General features: G+C 44.9%; 1 protein-coding gene across 1 annotated transcript in view; it reads right to left on the minus strand.

The window, feature by feature from the left end:
- ADCY8 (adenylate cyclase 8) overlaps window positions 1–22,317 on the minus strand; it is a 488,216-nt gene that overhangs the window by 23,435 nt on the left and 442,464 nt on the right. Inside the window, exon 16 of the mRNA XM_066578800.1 lies at window positions 6,217–6,309. Coding sequence (XP_066434897.1) covers window positions 6,217–6,309 — 93 coding nt within the window. The remainder of the gene's footprint in view (window positions 1–6,216; window positions 6,310–22,317) is intronic.

Below are 22,317 nucleotides of genomic sequence, written 5' to 3' on the forward strand. Positions count from 1 at the left end.
CCGATGACTACAGAGGAAGTGAGGGGGGGCTCCGGTGACTACAGAGGAAGTGAGGGGAGGTCCCGTTGTCTACAGAGGAAGTGAGGGGGGGCTCCGGTGACTACAGAGGAAGTGAGGGGGGGCTCCGGTGACTACAGAGGAAGTGAGGGGGGCTCCGGTGACTACAGAGGAAGTGAGGGGGGCTCCGGTCACTACAGAGGAAGTGAGGGGGGCTCCGGTCACTACAGAGGAAGTGAGGGGGGGCTCCGGTCACTACAGAGAAAGTGAGTGGGGGCTCCGGTGACTACAGAGAAAGTGAGTGGGGGCTCCGGTGACTACAGAGAAAGTGAGTGCAGGCTCCGGTGACTACAGAGAAAGTGAGTGCGGGCTCTGGTGACTACAGAGAAAGTGAGTGCGGGCTCCGGTGACTATAGAGAAAGTGAGTGTGGGCTCCGGTGACTACAGAGAAAGTGAGTGCGGGCTCCGGTGACTACAGAGGAAGTGAGTGGGGCTCTGGTAACTACAGAGGAAGTGAGGGAGGGGGCTCTGGTGACTACAGAGGAAGTGAGGTGGGCTCTTGTGACTACAGAGGAAGTAAGTGGGCCTCCGGTGACTACAGAGGAAGTGAGTGGGGGTTCTGGTAAATACAGAGGAAGTGAGTGGGGGCTCTGGTGACTACAGAGGAAGTGAGGGGGGGCTCTGGTGACTACAGAGGAAGTGAGTGGGGCTCTTGTGACTACAGAGGAAGTGAGTGGGGCTCTGGTGACTACAGAGGAAGTGAGTGGGGCTCTTGTGACTACAGAGGAAGTGAGTGGGGCTCTTGTGACTACAGAGGAAGTAAGTGGGGGCTCTGGTGACTACAGAGGGAGTGCGTGGGGCTCTTGTGACTACAAAGGAAGTGAGTGGGGCTCTTGTGACTACAGAGGAAGTGAGTGAGGGCTCTCGTGACTACAGAGGAAGTGAGTGGGGGCTCTTGTGACTACAGAGGAAGTGAGTGGGGCTCTTGTGACTACAGAGGAAGTGAGTGGGGCTCTTGTGAGTACAGAGGAAGTGAGTGAGGGCTCTTGTGACTACAGAGGAAGTGAGTGGGGCTCTTGTGACTACAGAGGAAGTGAGTGGGGGCTCTTGTGACTACAGAGGAAGTGAGTGGGGCTCTTGTGACTACAGAGGAAGTGAGTGGGGCTCTTGTGAGTACAGAGGAAGTGAGTGAGGGCTCTTGTGACTACAGAGGAAGTGAGTGGGGGCTCTGCTGACTACAGGGGAAGTGAGTGGGGCTCTTGTGAGTACAGAGGAAGTGAGTAGGGCTCTTGTGACTACAGAGGAAGTGAGTGGGGCTCTTGTGAGTACAGAGGAAGTGAGTAGGGCTCTGGTGATTACAGAGGAAGTGAGTGGGGCCTCTTGTGACTACAGAGGGAGGGAGTGGGGCTCTTGTGACTACAGAGGAAGTGAGTGGGGCTCTTGTGACTACAGAGGAAGTGAGTGAGGGCTCTTGTAACTACAGAGGAAGTGAGTGGGGCTCTTGTGACTACAGGGGAAGTGAGTGGGGCTCTTCTGAGTACAGAGGAAGTGAGTAGGGCTCTGGTGACTACAGAGGAAGTGAGTGAGGGCTCTTGTGACTACAGAGGAACTGAGTGGGGCTCTTGTGACTACAGGGGAAGTGAGTGGGGCTCTTCTGAGTACAGAGGAAGTGAGTAGGGCCCTGGTGACTACAGAGGAAGTGAGTGGGGCTCTTGTGACTGTGCTACTCCTAAGAGAACACAGACGAAATGTCTCTCTGTAGTCCGTTATATATTGATATAAGCTCTATAAGTATACTGCAGCTTGTTACCACAACATTTATCCTTAATATCTTCATCATCCTTGAGGATGGCCCAATACCTTTAAAGGACCTCTCTCACCTTGGTGGCACCTACATCAAAGGTTCCAATCACCCTGATAGTCTCTGATGATTCCTTCTTCCCAATAGATCTGCTCTGTCTTGTCCCTGTGCATATATAAAAGCTTCCTCAACCACTTCTCTCGGATAGTGTCTCTGAAGGAACCTATCTCCCAGATCTCCTCCTTCCACCAACAAGTCTGTTTCCAGGGAACTATTCCTCTTGACTCTGAGGAACTGTCCCCTGGGGATCCCCCGTCTAAGAGGTGCCGAGTGGAAGCTTTTCCAGGACAGCACTCTATTAGTTGCTGTATAGGGAAGTGGCCAGAGTCCCATCTGATGTTTTCCTAATGCGAATATCCAGAAATGCCAATTCAGAGTTCTATATCTCGGATGTCACCCTCAATCCAAGATCACCTTAAAATAGCAAGTATCCCTAAAGAAGATCTTGGACTGGGGCCTCTCCTGGGGAGTCATCTCTGAAAATGAATCTCGCTGTTTGTTACCCCCCAATCCCCACATAGCAATGTTTTACGCCCTACCATAAGTTCATAAGGGCCCTGATCCCTTAAAAAGTAGACCCATTGTCTCGGGCATTGATATGAATGCCAGTGTTTCCCTGGACAAGGTGCTGCACCCGTTTGTACGTGAGGAACACGTGAGGAACACAATAGATGTCCTCAGACATCCGGAGAGCATCCATATGGACCCTCATGTACTGTTGGCTAGCCTCGCCATAGAGGTGCTTTACAGTTCTATCCCGCATGTAGGAGGACTAAAAGCTGTTGTCCACTATCTACAACAGCGGGGGGCGCAGCATCTTCATAGTAAATTTATTGAGATTCCTACTTATGCATAATTTCTTCCTGTTCAGTGGCCAATTCTTCCACCAGCTCAGGGGTACAGCCATGGGGAACCGTGGTGCCCCCATTTATGCCAAGCTGTACCTGGGCTGGTGGGAGGCAAAATTGTTTTTTTCAGAGGGCAACAATCACTGGACAGAGAAGATTTCACTGTGGCTCAGATACATAGATGACGTGTTCATCCTGTGGGCTGGCGATGAGGCCTCCTTTCATGAATTTGTTGCTTCACTGGCCCTATAGCCTGGCTATGACCTGTAGTCCTGTGTGGCCCTATAGTCAGGTGTGGCCCTATTGCCTGGCTGCGTCCTGTAGTCAGGTGTGGCCCTATTGCCTGGCTGCGTCCTGTAGTCAGGTGTGGCCCTATTGCCTGGCTGCATCCTGTAGTTCGGTGTGGCCCTATAGTCAGGTGTGGCCCTATTGCCTGGCTGCGTCCTGTAGTCCGGTGTGGCCCCATTGCCTGGCTGCGTCCTGTAGTCACATGTGGCCCTGTAGTCAGGTGTGGCCCTATTGCCTGGCTGCGTCCTGTAGTCCGGTGTGGCCCTATAGTCAGGTGTGGCCCTATTGCCTGGCTGCATCCTGTAGTCCGGTGTGGCCCCATTGCCTGGCTGCGTCCTGTAGTCAGGTGTGGCCCTATAGTCAGGTGTGGCCCTATTGCCTGGCTGCGTCCTGTAGTCAGGTGTGGCCCTATTGCCTGACTGCGTCCTGTAGTCCGGTGTGACCCCGTTGCCTGGCTGCGTCCTGTAGTCCGGTGTGGCCCTGTAGTCAGGTGTGGCCCTATTGCCTGGCTGCGTCCTGTAGTCCGGTGTGGCCCCATTGCCTGGCTGCGTCCTGTAGTCCGGTGTGGCCCTATAGTCAGGTGTGGCCCTATTGCCTGGCTGCGTCCTGTAGTCCGGTGTCGCCCCATTGCCTGGCTGCGTCCTGTAGTCACGTGTGGCCCTATAGTCAGGTGTGGTCCTATTGCCTGGCTGCATCCTGTAGTCCGGTGTGGCCCCATTGCCTGGCTGCGTCCTGTAGTCCGGTGTGGCCCTATAGTCAGGTGTTGCCCCATTGCCTGGCTGCGTCCTGTAGTCCCGTGTGGCCCTATAGTCAGGTGTGGCCCTATTGCCTGGCTGCATCCTGTAGTCCCATGTGGCCCTATAGTCAGGTGTGGCCCTATTGCCTGGCTGCGTCCTGTAGTCCGGTGTGGCCCCATTGCCTGGCTGCGTCCTGTAGTCACGTGTGGCCCTATAGTCAGGTGTGGCCCTATTGCCTGGCTGCGTCCTGTAGTCCGGTGTGGCCCTATAGTCAGGTGTGGCCCTATTGCCTGGCTGCGTCCTGTAGTCTGGTGTGGCCCCATTGCTTGGCTGCATCCTGTAGTCACGTGTGGCCCTATAGTCAGGTGTGGCCCTATTGCCTGGCTGCGTCCTGTAGTCCGGTGTGGCCCTATAGTCAGGTGTGGCCCTATTGCCTGGCTGCGTCCTGTAGTCAGGTGTGGCCCTATTGCCTGGCTGCGTCCTGTAGTCCGGTGTGGCCCTATAGTCAGGTGTGGCCCTATTGCCTGGCTGCGTCCTGTAGTCAGGTGGGGCCCTATTGCCTGGCTGCGTCTTGTAGTCCAGTGTGGCCCTATAGTCAGGTGTGGCCCTATTGCCTGGCTGCGTCCTGTAGTCACGTGTGGCCCTATAGTCAGGTGTGGCCCTATTGCCTGGCTGCGTCCTGTAGTCCGGTGTGGCCCTATTGCCTGGCTGCGTCCTGTAGTCCGGTGTGGCCCTATAGTCAAGTGTGGCCCTACTGCCTGGCTGCGTCCTGTAGTCCGGTGTGGCCCTATAGTCAGGTGTGGCCCTATTGCCTGGCTGCATCCTGTAGTCAGGTGTGGCCCTATTGCCTGGCTGCGTCCTGTAGTCCGGTGTGGCCCCATTGCCTGGCTGCGTCCTGTAGTCACGTGTGGCCCTATAGTCAGGTGTGGCCCTATTGCCTGGCTGCGTCCTGTAGTCCGGTGTGGCCCTATTGCCTGGCTGCGTCCTGTAGTCCGGTGTGGCCCTATAGTCAAGTGTGGCCCTACTGCCTGGCTGCGTCCTGTAGTCCGGTGTGGCCCTATAGTCAGGTGTGGCCCTATTGCCTGGCTGCATCCTGTAGTCAGGTGTGGCCCTATTGCCTGGCTGCGTCCTGTAGTCCGGTGTGGCCCCATTGCCTGGCTGCGTCCTGTAGTCACGTGTGGCCCTATAGTCAGGTGTGGCCCTATTGCCTGGCTGCGTCCTGTAGTCCGGTGTGGCCCTATGGTCAGGTGTGGCCCTATTGCCTGGCTGCGTCCTGTAGTCCGGTGTGGCCCTGTAGTCAGGTGTGGCCCTATTGCCTGGCTGCGTCCTGTAGTCCGGTGTGGCCCTATAGTCAGGTGTGGCCCTATTGCCTGGCTGCGTCCTGTAGTCAGGTGTGGCCCTATTGCCTGGCTGCGTCCTGTAGTCAGGTGTGGCCCTATTGCCTGGCTGCGTCCTGTAGTCAGGTGTGGCCCTATTGCCTGGCTGCGTCCTGTAGTCCGGTGTGGCCCTATAGTCAGGTGTGGCCCTATTGCCTGGCTGCGTCCTGCAGTCAGGTGTGGCCCTCTAGTCAGGTGTGGCCCTATTGCCTGGCTGCGTCCTGTAGTCAGGTGTGGCCCTATTGCCTGGCTGCGTCCTGTAGTCCGGTGTGGCCCTATGGTCAGGTGTGGCCCTATTGCCTGGCTGCGTCCTGTAGTCCGGTGTGGCCTTATAGTCAGGTGTGGCCCTCTTGCCTGGCTGCGTCCTGTAGTCCGGTGTGGCCCTATAGTCAGGTGTGGCCCTATTGCCTGGCTGCGTCCTGTAGTCCGGTGTGGCCCTATAGTCAGGTGTGGCCCTATTGCCTGGCTGCGTCCTGTAGTCCGGTGTGGCCTTATAGTCAGGTGTGGCCCTCTTGCCTGGCTGCGTCCTGTAGTCCGGTGTGGCCCTATAGTCAGGTGTGGCCCTATTGCCTGGCTGCGTCCTGTAGTCCGGTGTGGCCCTCTAGTCCGGTGTGTGACCTACACGGCACAGTATAGCGGGGCCCGCTGAAGACTTTATTGCATTAGGGTAACAATGAGATAGTAGAAGAAGCCAGCAGCCCTCAGCACGGCCCATATGGGATTGTCCAGCCCGCCCCAGAGGGGATTGTCCAGCCCGCCCCATATGGGATTGTCCAGCCCGCCCCAGAGGGATTGTCCAGCCCGCCCCAGAGGGGATTGAATCCACATCCCAGTCCAAATAATAAAGAGATCAGGCAGCCGATTGTAGGTGCTGAAGATGCATCCCATATCTCACATCACCTCATAGTCATAAGACGGCGACGTTTCGACCCCAAGTAGCCGGGTCTTTGTCAAATCTTTAGCACCTAAAATCTGCCGCCTGATCTCTTTTTTATTGCATTAGGGACTGAGGCTTCCTGTTGTGCAGTGACGGCACCTGTAGGGTTAATGTCCCACACTGCGGTACAGAACAGGCGCGGCCACCACCCTCAGGACGACGGCCAACCTACCTGCTTCTCCGGAGACAGCCCCGATACCGCCATGTAGGTGCTTCCGATCGTCTTGATCTTTTCAATGTCTTGGAATCGCTCTTCTTCTAGTAGCTGCAGAAAAACCAACAGCACATATAAGCAGCGCCGCCCACTTGTCAGCTCCGTCAGCGCGCCTTCAGACGGGCGGAGTATGTACAGAGAGACGCAAATGCAGAATCCCACTCTGGCGCCGATTTTAGTCTATCGGTGTATTCTGCGCGGACTTCACTGTCACACAGCTGAGAGAACCAATTGTGCCAACAAGATCGCCATTCTGTTGAAGAGGTCAGACATGAGCGATGCTCTGCTGCACGGCGGCGCGATGTGATGCAGGGAAACAGTCCTATCTGGCTGCATGATCTCGCATCGCAGCCCCATTGAATGGGAGAACCCGGCGCTCCTCCACTGCGGCTGCGACAGCCGGAAGGTCCCTGCATCCCCAAGGCGATGGGAGGCTGTCTCCCCATGAAAACGCTTCCCATCCCTGAAGCTTTCATGTAGATGGCGAGGGCGACATCCGGGTGCGAATCACGGCTGATCTCACCCTTCTGAAGTTTACCTAAGGGGCCTCCTGTTCCTGATGTTTTCACTCATGCGATGTGGAGTGGAAAACAATCGCAGCTGCCCTGTCTCGTCTGTCTGCCCCTGTCTGCCCCTGTCTCGCCCCTGTCTCTCCTGTCTGCCCCGTCCACCCCTGTCCGCCCCTGTCTCTCCTGTCTCGTCCCTGTCTCTCCTGTCTCGTCCCTGTCTCTCCTGTCTGCCCCTGTCCGCCCCTGTCTCTCCTGTCTGCCCCTGTCTGCCCCTGTCTCTCCTGTCTGCCCCTGTCTGCCCCTGTCTCGCCTGTCTGCCCCTGTCCGCCCCTGTCTCTCCTGTCTGCACCTGTCTCTCCTGTCTGCCCCTGTCTGCTCCTGTCTGCCCCTGTCTGCCCCTGTCTCTCCTGTCTCTCCTGTCTGCCCCTGTCTGCCCTTGTCTGCCCCTGTCTGCCCCTGTCTCTCCTGTCTGCCACTGTCTCTCCTGTCTGCCACTGACTCTCCTGTCTGCCCCTGTCTCTCCTGTCTGCCCCTGTCTCTTCTGTCTGCCCCTGTCTCTTCTGTCTGCCCCTGACTCTTCTGTCTGCCCCTGTCTCTCCTGTCTGCCCCTGTCTCTCCTGTCTGCCCCTGTCTCGCCTGTCTGCCCCTGTCTCTCCTGCCTGCCGTGTTTGCCCTGTCTGCCCCTGTCTCGTCTGTCTGCCCCTATTTACCCTGTCTCTCCTGTCTCGCCCCTGTCTCTCCTGTCTGCCCCTGTTTCTTCTGTCTGCCCCTGTCTTGCCTGTCTCGCCTGTCTGCCCCTGTCTCTGTTGTCTCTTCTGTCTGCCCCTGACTCTTCTGTCTGCCCCTGTCTCGCCTGTTTGCTCCTGTCTGCCCCTGTCTCACCTGTCTGCCCCTGTCTCTCCTGTCTGCCCCTGTCTCTCCTGTCTGCCCCTGTCTCGCCTGTTTGCCCCTGTCTGCCCCTGTCTCTCCTGTCTGCCCCTGTCTCTCCTGTCTGCCCCTGTCTCGCCGGTTTGCCCCTGTCTGCACCTGTCTCTCCTGTCTGCCCCTGTCTCTCCTGTCTGCCCCTGTCTCTCCTGTCTGCCACTGACTCTTCTGTCTGCCCCTGTCTCTCCTGTCTGCCCCTGACTCTTCTGTCTGCCCCTGTCTCTCCTGTCTGCCCCTGTCTCTCCTGTCTGCCCCTGTCTCTCCTGTCTGCCCCTGTCTCTCCTGTCTGCCCCTGTCTGCTCCTGTCTGCCCCTGTCTCTCCTGTCTGCCCCTGTCTCTCCTGTCTGCCCCTGTCTCTCCTGTCTGCCCCTGACTCTTCTGTCTGCCCCTGTCTGCCCCTGTCTGCCCTTGTCTGCCCTTGTCTGCCCCTGTCTGCCCCTGTCTGCCCCTGTCTGCCCTTGTCTGCCCTTGTCTGCCCCTGTCTGCCCTTGTCTGCCCCTGTCTGCCCCGGTCTCTCCTGTCTGCCCCGGTCTCTCCTGTCTGCCCCTGACTCTTCTGTCTGCCCCTGACTCTTCTGTCTGCCCCTGTCTCGCCTGTCTGCCCGTCTCTCCTGTCTCTCCTGTCTGCCCCTGTCTCGCCTGTCTGCCCCTGTCTCTCCTGTCTGCCCCTGTCTTGCCTGTCTCTCCGGTCTCTTCTGTCTCTCCTGTCTGCCCCTGTCTCTCCTGTCTGCCCCTGTCTCGCCTGTCTGCCCCTGTCTCTCCTGTCTGCCCCTGTCTTGCCTGTCTCTCCGGTCTCTTCTGTCTCTCCTGTCTCTCCTGTCTGCCCCTGTCTCTCCTGTCTGCCCCTGTCTCTCCTGTCTGCCCCTGTCTCTCCTCTCTGCCCCTGTCTCTCCTGTCTGCCCCTGTCTCTCCTGTCTGCCCCTGACTCGCCTGTCTGCCCCTGTCTGCCCCTGTCTCGCCTGTCTGCCCCTGTCTCTCCTGTCTGCCCCTGTCTCACCTGTCTGCCCCTGTCTCTCCTGCTTGCCGTGTTTGCCCTGTCTGCCCCTGTCTCGTCTGTCTGCCCCTATTTACCCTGTCTCTCCTGTCTCGCCCCTGTCTGCCTCTGTCTCTCCTGTCTCGCCCCTGTCTGCCCCTGTCTCTCCTGTCTGCCCCTGTCTCTTCTGTCTGCCCCTGTCTTGCCTGTCTCGCCTGTCTGCCCCTGTCTCTTCTGTCTGCCCCTGACTCTTCTGTCTGCCCCTGTCTCGCCTGTCTGCCCCTGTCTCTTCTGTCTGCCCCTGTCTCTTCTGTCTGCCCCTGACTCTTCTGTCTGCCCCTGTCTCTCCTGTCTGCCCCTGTCTCTCCTGTTTGCCCCTGTCTCGCCTGTCTGCCCCTGTCTCTCCTGCCTGCCGTGTTTGCCCTGTCTGCCCCTGTCTCGTCTGTCTGCCCCTATTTACCCTGTCTCTCCTGTCTCGCCCCTGTCTCTCCTGTCTGCCCCTGTTTCTTCTGTCTGCCCCTGTCTTGCCTGTCTCGCCTGTCTGCCCCTGTCTCTCTTGTCTCTTCTGTCTGCCCCTGACTCTTCTGTGTGCCCCTGTCTCGCCTGTTTGCTCCTGTCTGCCCCTGTCTCACCTGTCTGCCCCTGTCTCTCCTGTCTGCCCCTGTCTGCCCCTGTCTCTCCTGTCTGCCCCTGTCTCTCCTGTCTGCCCCTGTCTCGCCTGTTTGCCCCTGTCTGCCCCTGTCTCTCCTGTCTGCCCCTGTCTCTCCTGTCTGCCCCTGTCTCGCCGGTTTGCCCCTGTCTGCACCTGTCTCTCCTGTCTGCCCCTGTCTGCCCCTGTCTCTCCTGTCTGCCCCTGTCTCTCCTGTCTGCACCTGTCTCTCCTGTCTGCACCTGTCTCTCCTGTCTCTCCTGTCTGCCCCTGTCTCTCCTGTTTGCCCCTGTCTCTCCTGTCTGCCCCTGTCTCTCCTGTCTGCCCCTGTCTCTCCTGTCTGCCCCTGTCTGCCCCTGTCTCTCCTGTCTCTCCTGTCTGCCCCTGTCTGCCCCTGTCTCTCCTGTCTGCCCCTGTCTCGCCTGTTTGCCCCTGTCTGCCCCTGTCTCTCCTGTCTGCCCCTGTCTCTCCTGTCTGCCCCTGTCTCGCCTGTTTGCCCCTGTCTGCCCCTGTCTCTCCTGTCTGCCCCTGTCTGCCCCTGTCTCTCCTGTCTGCCCCTGTCTCTCCTGTCTGCCCCTGTCTGCCCCTGTCTCTCCTGTCTGCCCCTGTCTCTCCTGTCTGCCCCTGTCTCGCCTGTTTGCCCCTGTCTCGCCTGTTTGCCCCTGTCTGCCCCTGTCTCTCCTGTCTGCCCCTGTCTCTCCTGTCTGCCCCTGTCTCGCCTGTTTGCCCCTGTCTGCCCCTGTCTCTCCTGTCTGCCCCTGTCTGCCCCTGTCTCTCCTGTCTGCCCCTGTCTCTCCTGTCTGCCCCTGTCTCTCCTGTCTGCCCCTGTCTCTCCTGTCTGCCCGTCTCTTCTGTCTGCCCCTGTCTTGCTGTCTCTCCTGTCTGCCCCTGTCTCTCCTGTCTGCCCCTGTCTCTCCTGTCTGCCCCTGTCTCACTGCGACTCCGGGCGCCATTTAACACGCTTTGTACTCAAACCTGATGCACCAAAACATATAAACCCGTAGATTACAGAACGCGGCTTCTCTGCTACCACTAAAGGGGTCGCAGTTACTAGTGGAGCCAGCAGGGGGGGGTCACTATTCATACTGCAGCCACTAGGGGGCGACACTATTGGGGGTCATTAATGCTCGGTCACTTGAGACAAGCCTCGATGATACAAGTATCTGTTGGCTTTCTTGTCTATTGGGACTCTCAATGCCTGTACAATTACTTTTTTCTCTTTTGTGGTGGGCAGAGGGGGTTAGGGGCACCATTTCACACTTTGCCTCTGGCAGCAAAGAGCCTTGGGCACCCTGGGCTCACTGCGCAGGACTCCGGGCAACAAGCGGTTTGCCGACCCAGTGCACTACTAACCAAAGCCGATTACAGTAGGAAACAGACCCTCCATTCCTGCAGCAGCGCCGTTCACTGGAATGTAATACCAAGCCCGGCCACTGCAGCGGGAATGGAGGGTAGTCAGTTCTGGTCACCAGCTGATCGCTGGGGGTCCCGGGCAGCAGAACCCCTGCAGATCTACTACAGACAGCCAAACCCTGAGGCTAGCTGACAGTTGGACAATCCCTTTAATCTTGCACTGATAAGCTAAAGCTCTTCCCTTCCTATACAAGTCCTGCAAAATAAGGCATGAATATCCCTTTAAGCCGCGGCTGCAAAAACAGACCATATTCACACTTCAATGTTCTGAATTTCAATGACCTTGTGTTTTAGGCTGCGGGCGCTGGGATGGCGCTGTGTGCCTCCGTATGCCAATCTGAAGGCAGCTTGTTGTCTGTTTGGAATAAATTAAGATGCAAAATAATTTACAGGGAAGGAAAACGGCTTTATTTTTTGGAGGTTTCCATCGCAGCCACTTATACTTCTCCTCCAGTGACTGAGCGGCCATCTGCTGCACTTCTGGGGAGCAGGCGGCTGAGGTCACCAAATACCGTACAGATGGCACCGAGAGCGAACTAAACACATTAACACATTGCTGCAGGAATCCATAAAACACATCTGACCTGCTCTGCATGGTAGCAGCGCTCCGAGGGAGTCAGCACAGGGAATACTGTACATAACCACTTCTGGAACATAGGGGGCAGTATTATAATAGTTATATCCTTGTATATGGTAGCAGTATTATAGTAGGTATATTCTTGTACATAGGGGGCAGTATTATAGTAGTTATATTCTTGTACATAGGGGGCAGTATTATAGTAGTTATATTCTTGTACATAGGGGGCAGTATTATAGTAGTTATATTCTTGTACATAGGGAGCAGTATTATAGTAGTTATATTCTTGTACATAGGAGGCAGTATTATAGTAGTTATATTCTTGTACATAGGGGGCAGTATTATAGTAGTTATATTCTTGTACATAGGGGGCAGTATTATAGTAGTTATATTCTTGTACATAGGAGGCAGTATTATAGTAGTTATATTCTTGTACATAGGGGGCAGTATTATAGTAGTTATATTCTTGTACATAGGGGGCAGTATTATACTAGTTATATTCTTATACATAGGTGGGGCAGTAGTATACTAGTTATACTCTTGTACATAGGAGGCAGTATTATAGTAGTTTTTATTCTTCTACATAGGTGGGCAGTATTATAGTAGTTATATTCTTGTACATAGAGGGCAGTATTATTGTAGTTATATTCTTGTACATAGGAGGCAGTATTATTGTAGTTATATTCTTGTACATAGGAGGCAGTATTATAGTAGTTATATTCTTGTACATAGGGGGCAGTATTATACTAGTTATATTCTTATACATAGGTGGGGCAGTAGTATACTAGTTATACTCTTGTACATAGGAGGCAGTATTATAGTAGTTTTTATTCTTCTACATAGGTGGGCAGTATTATAGTAGTTATATTCTTGTACATAGAGGGCAGTATTATTGTAGTTATATTCTTGTACATAGGGGGCAGTATTATTGTAGTTATATTCTTGTACATAGGAGGCAGTATTATTGTAGTTATATTCCTGTACATAGGGGGCAGTATTATAGTAGTTATATTCTTCTACATAGGAGCTCTATTATAGTAGTTATATTCTTGTACATAGGAGCAGTATTATAGTAGTTATATTCTTGTACATAGGGGGCAGTATTATAGTAGTTATATTCTTGTACATAGGGGGCAGTATTAAAGTAGTTATATTCTTGTACATAGGGGGCAGTACTATAGTAATTATATTCTTGTACATAGGGGGCAGTATTATAGTTATATTCTTGTACATAGGGGGCAGTATTATAGTAGTTATATTCTTGTACATAGGGGGCAGTATTATAGTAGATATATTCTTGTACATAGGGGGCAGTATTATAATAGTTATATTCTTGTACATAGGGAGCAGTATTATAGTAGTTATATTCTTGTACATAGGGGGCAGTATTATTGTAGTTATATTCTTGTACATTGGAGGCAGTATTATTGTAGTTATATTCCTGTACATAGAGGGCAGTATTATAGTAGTTATATTCTTGTACATATGGGCAGTATTATAGTAGTTATATTCTTGTACATAGGGAGCAGTATTATAGTAGTTATATTCTTGTACATATGGGCAGTACTATAGTGGTTATATTCTTGTACATAGGGGGCAGTATTATAGTAGTTATATTCTTGTACATAGGAGCAGTATTATAGTAGTTATATTCTTGTATATAGGAGGCAGTATTATAGTAGTTATATTCTTGTACATAGGGGGCAGTATTATAGTAGTTATATTCTTGTACATAAGAGGCAGTATTATAGTAGTTATATTCTTGTATATAGGGGGCAGTATTATAGTAGTTATATTCTTGTACATAGGGGGCAGTATTATAGTAGTTATATTCTTATACATAGGGAGCAGTCTTATAGTAGTTATATTCTTGTACATGGGGAGCAGTATTATACTAGTTATATTCTTGTACATAGAGGGCAGTATTATACTAGTTATATTCTTATACATAGGGGGGTAGTATTATACTAGTTATACTCTTGTACATAGGGAGCAGTATTATAGTAGTTTTTATTTTTCTACATAGGGGGCAGTATTATAGTAGTTATATTCTTGTACATAGGGGGCAGTATTATAGTAGTTATATTCTTGTATATAGGGGCAGTATTATAGTAGTTATATTCTTGTATATTGGGGGCAGTATTATAGTAGTTATATCCTTGTACATAGGGGGCAGTATTATAGTAGTTATATTCTTGTACATAGGAGCACTATTATAGTAGTTATATTCTTGTACATAGGAGCAGTATTATACTAGTTATACTCTTATATATAGGGAGCAGTATTATAGTAGTTATATTCTTGTACATAGGGAGCAGTATTATAGTAGTTATATTCTTGTACATAGGGGGCAGTATTATAGTGGTTATATTCTTGTACATAGGGGGCCGTATTAAAGTAGTTATATTCTTGTACATAGGGGGCAGTACTATAGTAATTATATTCTTGTACATAGGTGCAGTATTATAGTAGTTATATTCTTGTACATAGGGGGCAGTATTATAATAGTTATATTCTTGTACATAGGGAGCAGTATTATAGTAGTTATATTATTGTACATAGGGGGCAGTATTATAGTGGTTATATTCTTGTACATAGGGGGCAGTAATATAGTAGTTATATTCTTGTACATAGGGGGCAGTATTATAGTAGTTATATTCTTGTACATAGGGGGCAGTATTATAGTAGTTATATTCTTGTATACAGGGGGCAGTATTATAGTAGTTATATTCTTGTATACAGGGGGCAGTATTATATTAGTTATATTCTTGTATACAGGGGGCAGTATTATAGTAGTTATATACTTGTACATAGGGGGCAGTATTATAGCAGTTATATTTTTCTACATAGGGAGTATTATCATAGTAGTTATATTCTTGTACATAGGGGGCAGTATTATAGTAGTTATATTCTTGTACATAGGAGCAGTATTATACTAGTGATACTCTTGTATATAGGGAGCAGTATTATAGTAGTTATATTTTTGTACATAGGGGGCAGTATTATAGTAATTATATTCTTGTACATAGGAGGCAGTACTATAGTAGTTATATTCTTGTACATAGGTGCAGTATTATAGTAGTTATATTCTTGTACATAGGAGCAGTATTATACTAGTGATACTCTTGTATATAGGGAGCAGTATTATAGTAGTTATATTCTTGTACATAGGAGCAGTATTATACTAGTGATACTCTTGTATATAGGGAGCAGTATTATAGTAGTTATATTCTTGTACATAGGGAGCAGTATTATAGTAGGTATATTCTTGTACATAGGGGGCAGTATTATAGGAATTATATTCTTGTACATAGGAGGCAGTACTATAGTAGTTATATTCTTGTACATAGGTGCAGTATTATAGTAGTTATATTCTTGTACATAGGCACAGTATTATAGTAGTTATATTCTTGTACATAGGGGGCAGAATTATAGTAGTTATATTCTTGTACATATGAGCAGTATTATAGTAGTTATTTTCTTGTACATAGGGGGCAGTATTATAGTAGTTATTTTCTTGTACATAGGGGGCAGTATTATAGTAGTTATATTCTTGTACATATGAGCAGTATTATAGTAGTTATTTTCTTGTACATAGGGGGCAGTATTATAGTAGTTATATTCTTGTACATAGGGGGCAGTGTTATAGTAGTTATATTCTTGTACATACTGAGCAGTATTATAGTAGTTATATTCTTGTACATGGGAGAAGTATTATAGTAGTTATATTCTTGGACATAGGGGCAGTATTATAGTAGTTATATTCTTGTACACAGGAGGCAGTATTATAGTAGTTATATTCTTGTACACAGGAGGCAGTATTATAGTAGTTATATTCTTGTACACAGGAGGCAGTATTATAGTAGTTATTTCCTGTACATACGAGGCAGTATTATAGTAGTTATATTCTTGTACATAGGAGCAGTATTATAGTAGTTATATTCTTGGACATCGGGAGCAGTATTATAGTAGTTATATTCTTGTACACAGGAGGCAGTATTATAGTAGTTATATTCTTGTACACAGGAGGCAGTATTATAGTAGTTATATTCTTGTACACAGGAGGCAGTATTATAGTAGTTATATTCTTGTACATAGAGGGCAGTATTATAGTAGTTATATTCTTGTACATCAGGGGCAGTAGTATAGTAGTTATATTCTTGTACATAGGGGGCAGTATTATAGTAGTTATATTCTTGTACACAGGAGGCAGTATTATAGTAGTTATATTCTTGTACACAGGAGGCAGTATTATAGTAGTTATATTCTTGTACATAGAGGGCAGTATTATAGTAGTAATATTCTTGTACATCAGGGGCAGTAGTATAGTAGTTTTATTCTTGTACATAGGGGGCAGTATTATAGTAGTTATATTCTTGTACACAGGAGGCAGTATTATAGTAGTTATATTCTTGTACATAGCGGGCAGTATTATAGTAGTTATATTCTTGTACATAGAGGGCAGGGTTATAGTAGTTATATTCTTGTACATAGCGGGCAGTATTATAGTAGTTATATTCTTGTACATAGGGGGCAGTATTATAGTAGTTATATTCTTGTACATAGGGGGCAGTATTATAGTAGTTATATTCTTGTACATAGAGGGCAGTATTATAATAGTTATATTCTTGTACATAGGGAGCAGTATTATAGTAGTTATATTCTTGTACATAGGGGGCAGTATTATTGTATTTATATTCTTGTACATAGGAGGCAGTATTATTGTAGTTATATTCTTGTACATATGGGCAGTATTACAGTAGTTATATTCTTGTACATATGGGCAGTATTATAGTAGTTATATTCTTGTACATAGGGAGCAGTATTATAGTAGTTATATTCTTGTACATATGGGCAGTATTATAGTAGTTATATTCTTGTACATAGGGGGCAGTATTATAGTAGTTATATTATTGTACATAGGAGCAGTATTATAGTAGTTATATTCTTGTACATAGGGGGCAGTATTATAGTAGTTATATTCTTGTACATAAGAGGCAGTATTATAGTAGTTATATTCTTGTATATAGGGGGCAGTATTATAGTAATTATATTCTTGTACATAGGGGCAGTATTATAGTAGTTATATTCTTGTACATAAGAGGCAGTATTATAGTAGTTATATTCTTGTATATAGGGGCAGTATTATAGTAATTATATTCTTGTACATAGGGGGCAGTATTGTAGTAGTTATATTCTTGTACATAGGGAAAATTATTATAGTAGTTATATTCTTGTACATAGGAGGTAGTATAGTAGTTATATTCTTGTACATAGGGGGCAGTATTATAGTAGATATATTCTTGTACATAGGGGGCAGTATTATAATAGTTATATTCTTGTACATAGGGGGCAGTATTATAGTAGTTATATTCTTGTACATAGGAGCAGTTTTATAGTAGTTATATTCTTGTACATAGGGAGCAGTATTATAGTAGTTATATTCTTGTACATAGGGGGCAGTCTTATAGTAGTTATATTCTTGTACATAGGGGGCAGTATTATAGTAGTTATATTCTTATACATAGGGAGCAGTCTTATAGTAGTTATATTCTTGTACATGGGGAGCAGTATTATACTAGTTATATTCTTGTACATAGGGAGCAGTATTATAGTAGTTATATTCTTGTACATAGGGGGCAGTATTATTGTATTTATATTCTTGTACATAGGAGGCAGTATTATAGTAGTTATATTCTTGTACATATGGGCAGTATTACAGTAGTTATATTCTTGTACATATGGGCAGTTATATAGTAGTTATATTCTTGTACATAGGGAGCAGTATTATAGTAGTTATATTCTTGTACATATGGGCAGTATTATAGTAGTTATATTCTTGTACATAGTGGGCAGTATTATAGTAGTTATATTATTGTACATAGGAGCAGTATTATAGTAGTTATATTCTTGTACATAAGAGGCAGTATTATAGTAGTTATATTCTTGTATATAGGGGGCAGTATTATAGTAATTATATTCTTGTACATAGGGGGCAGTATTATAGTAATTATATTCTTGTACATAGGGGCAGTATTATAGTAGTTATATTCTTGTACATAAGAGGCAGTATTATAGTAGTTATATTCTTGTATATAGGGGCAGTATTATAGTAATTATATTCTTGTACATAGGGGGCAGTATTGTAGTAGTTATATTCTTGTACATAGGGAAAATTATTATAGTAGTTATATTCTTGTACATAGGAGGTAGTATAGTAGTTATATTCTTGTACATAGGGGGCAGTATTATAGTAGATATATTCTTGTACATAGGGGGCAGTATTATAATAGTTATATTCTTGTACATAGGGGGCAGTATTATAGTAGTTATATTCTTGTACATAGGAGCAGTATTATAGTAGTTATATTCTTGTACATAGGGAGCAGTATTATAGTAGTTATATTCTTGTACATAGGGGGCAGTCTTATAGTAGTTATATTCTTGTACATAGGGGGCAGTATTATAGTAGTTATATTCTTATACATAGGGAGCAGTCTTATAGTAGTTATATTCTTGTACATGGGGAGCAGTATTATACTAGTTATATTCTTGTACATAGAGGGCAGTATTATACTAGTTATATTCTTATACATAGGGGGGGGCAGTATTATACTAGTTATACTCTTGTATATAGGGGCGGTATTATAGTAGTTATATTCTTGTATATTGGGGGCAGTATTATAGTAGTTATATTCTTGTACATAGGGGCAGTATTATAGTAGTTATATTCTTGTACATAGACGGCAGTATTATAGTAGTTATATTCTTGTACATAGGAGCACTATTATAGTAGTTATATTCTTGTACATAGGAGCAGTATTATACTAGTTATACTCTTATATATAGGGAGCAGTATTATAGTAGTTATATTCTTGTACATAGGGAGCAGTATTATAGTAGTTATATTCTTGTACATAGGGGGCAGTATTATAGTGGTTATATTCTTGTACATAGGGGGCCGTATTAAAGTATTTATATTCTTGTACATAGGGGGCAGTACTATAGTAATTATATTCTTGTACATAGGTGCAGTATTATAGTAGTTATATTCTTGTACATAGGGGGCAGTATTATAATAGTTATATTCTTGTACATAGGGAGCAGTATTATAGTAGTTATATTATTGTACATAGGGGGCAGTATTATAGTAGTTATATTCGCGTACATAGAAGAAGTATTATAGTAGTTATATTCTTGGACATCGGGAGCAGTATTATAGTAGTTATATTCTTGTACACAGGAGGCAGTATTATAGTAGTTATATTCTTGTACACAGGAGGCAGTATTATAGTAGTTATATTCTTGTACACAGGAGGCAGTATTATAGTAGTTATTTCCTGTACATACGAGGCAGTATTATAGTAGTTATATTCTTGTACATAGGAGCAGTATTATAGTAGTTATATTCTTGGACATCGGGAGCAGTATTATAGTAGTTATATTCTTGTACACAGGAGGCAGTATTATAGTAGTTATATTCTTGTACACAGGAGGCAGTATTATAGTAGTTATATACTTGTACACAGGAGGCAGTATTATAGTAGTTATATTCTTGTACATAGAGGGCAGTATTATAGTAGTTATATTCTTGTACATCAGGGGCAGTAGTATAGTAGTTATATTCTTGTACATAGGGGGCAGTATTATAGTAGTTATCTTCTTGTACACAGGAGGCAGTATTATAGTAGTTATATTCTTGTACATAGAGGGCAGTATTATAGTAGTTATATTCTTGTACATCAGGGGCAGTAGTATAGTAGTTATATTCTTGTACATAGGGGGCAGTATTATAGTAGTTATATTCTTGTACACAGGAGGCAGTATTATAGTAGTTATATTCTTGTACATAGCGGGCAGTATTATAGTAGTTATATTCTTGTACATAGAGGGCAGGGTTATAGTAGTTATATTCTTGTACATAGCGGGCAGTATTATAGTAGTTATATTCTTGTACATAGGGGGCAGTATTATAGTAGTTATATTCTTGTACATAGGGGGCAGTATTATAGTAGTTATATTCTTGTACATAGAGGGCAGTATTATAATAGTCATATTCTTGTACATAGGGAGCAGTATTATAGTAGTTATATTCTTGTACATAGGGGGCAGTATTATTGTATTTATATTCTTGTACATAGGAGGCAGTATTATTGTAGTTATATTCTTGTACATATGGGCAGTATTACAGTAGTTATATTCTTGTACATATGGGCAGTATTATAGTAGTTATATTCTTGTACATAGGGAGCAGTATTATAGTAGTTATATTCTTGTACATATGGGCAGTATTATAGTAGTTATATTCTTGTAAATGAGAACCCAGCTTGGTGGGGGGTAATAAGTAATAATTACCTGAAAGCGCTGCGGAATAAGTTGGCGCTATACAAATACCACGATTATTATTATTTATTATTGTACATAGGGGGCAGTATTATAGTAGTTATATTATTGTACATAGGAGCAGTATTATAGTAGTTATATTCTTGTACATAGGGGGCAGTATTATAGTAGTTATATTCTTGTACATAAGAGGCAGTATTATAGTAGTTATATTCTTGTATATAGGGGGCAGTATTATAGTAATTATATTCTTGTACATAGGGGCAGTATTATAGTAGTTATATTCTTGTACATAGGGAAAATTATTATAGTAGTTATATTCTTGTACATAGGAGGTAGTATAGTAGTTATATTCTTGTACATAGGGGGCAGTATTATAGTAGTTATATTCTTGTACATAGGAGGTAGTATAGTAGTTATATTCTTGTACATAGGGGGCAGTATTATAGTAGATATATTCTTGTACATAGGGGGCAGTATTATAATAGTTATATTCTTGTACATAGGAGCACTATTATAGTAGTTATATTCTTGTACATAGGGGGCAGTATTGTAGTAGTTATATTCTTGTACATAGGGAAAATTATTATAGTAGTTATATTCTTGTATATAGGGGCAGTATTATAGTAGTTATATTCTTGTATATTGGGGGCAGTATTATAGTAGTTATATCCTTGTACATAGGGGGCAGTATTATAGTAGTTATATTCTTGTACATAGGAGTACTATTATAGTAGTTATATTCTTGTACATAGGAGCAGTATTATACTAGTTATACTCTTATATATAGGGAGCAGTATTATAGTAGTTATATTCTTGTACATAGGGAGCAGTATTATAGTAGTTATATTCTTGTACATAGGGGGCAGTATTATAGTGGTTATATTCTTGTATATAGGGTGCTGTATTAAAGTAGTTATTTTCTTGTACATAGGGGGCAGTACTATAGTAATTATATTCTTGTACATAGGTGCAGTATTATAGTAGTTATATTCTTGTACATAGGGGGCAGTATTATAATAGTTATATTCTTGTACATAGGGAGCAGTATTATAGTAGTTATATTATTGTACATAGGGGGCAGTATTATAGTGGTTATATTCTTGTACATAGGGGGCAGTAATATAGTAGTTATATTCTTGTACATAGGGGGCAGTATTATAGTAGTTATATTCTTGTACATAGGGGGCAGTATTATAGTAGTTATATTCTTGTATACAGGGGGCAGTATTATAGTAGTTATATTCTTGTATACAGGGGGCAGTATTATATTAGTTATATTCTTGTATACAGGGGGCAGTATTATAGTAGTTATATACTTGTACATAGGGGGCAGTATTATAGCAGTTATATTTTTCTACATAGGGAGTATTATCATAGTAGTTATATTCTTGTACATAGAGGGCAGTATTATAGTAGTTATATTCTTGTACATAGGAGCAGTATTATACTAGTGATACTCTTGTATATAGGGAGCAGTATTATAGTAGTTATATTTTTGTACATAGGGGGCAGTATTATAGTAATTATATTCTTGTACATAGGAGGCAGTACTATAGTAGTTATATTCTTGTACATAGGTGCAGTATTATAGTAGTTATATTCTTGTACATAGGAGCAGTATTATACTAGTGATACTCTTGTATATAGGGAGTAGTATTATAGTAGTTATATTCTTGTACATAGGAGCAGTATTATACTAGTGATACTCTTGTATATAGGGAGCAGTATTATAGTAGTTATATTCTTGTACATAGGGAGCAGTATTATAGTAGGTATATTCTTGTACATAGGGGGCAGTATTATAGGAATTATATTCTTGTACATAGGAGGCAGTACTATAGTAGTTATATTCTTGTACATAGGGGGCAGAATTATAGTAGTTATATTCTTGTACATATGAGCAGTATTATAGTAGTTATTTTCTTGTACATAGGGGGCAGTATTATAGTAGTTATTTTCTTGTACATAGGGGGCAGTATTATAGTAGTTATATTCTTGTACATATGAGCAGTATTATAGTAGTTATTTTCTTGTACATAGGGGGCAGTATTATAGTAGTTATATTCTTGTACATAGGGGGCAGTGTTATAGTAGTTATATTCTTGTACATACTGAGCAGTATTATAGTAGTTATATTCTTGTACATAGGAGAAGTATTATAGTAGTTATATTCTTGGACATCGGGAGCAGTATTATAGTAGTTATATTCTTGTACACAGGAGGCAGTATTATAGTAGTTATATTCTTGTACACAGGAGGCAGTATTATAGTAGTTATATTCTTGTACACAGGAGGCAGTATTATAGTAGTTATTTCCTGTACATACGAGGCAGTATTATAGTAGTTATATTCTTGTACATAGGAGCAGTATTATAGTAGTTATATTCTTGGACATCGGGAGCAGTATTATAGTAGTTATATTCTTGTACACAGGAGGCAGTATTATAGTAGTTATATTCTTGTACACAGGAGGCAGTATTATAGTAGTTATATTCTTGTACACAGGAGGCAGTATTATAGTAGTTATATTCTTGTACATAGAGGGCAGTATTATAGTAGTTATATTCTTGTACATCAGGGGCAGTAGTATAGTAGTTATATTCTTGTACATAGGGGGCAGTATTATAGTAGTTATATTCTTGTACACAGGAGGCAGTATTATAGTAGTT

This window comes from Eleutherodactylus coqui, chromosome 9 (genome assembly GCF_035609145.1).
Source record: "Eleutherodactylus coqui strain aEleCoq1 chromosome 9, aEleCoq1.hap1, whole genome shotgun sequence".
Classification (NCBI taxonomy): Eukaryota; Metazoa; Chordata; class Amphibia; order Anura; family Eleutherodactylidae; genus Eleutherodactylus; species Eleutherodactylus coqui.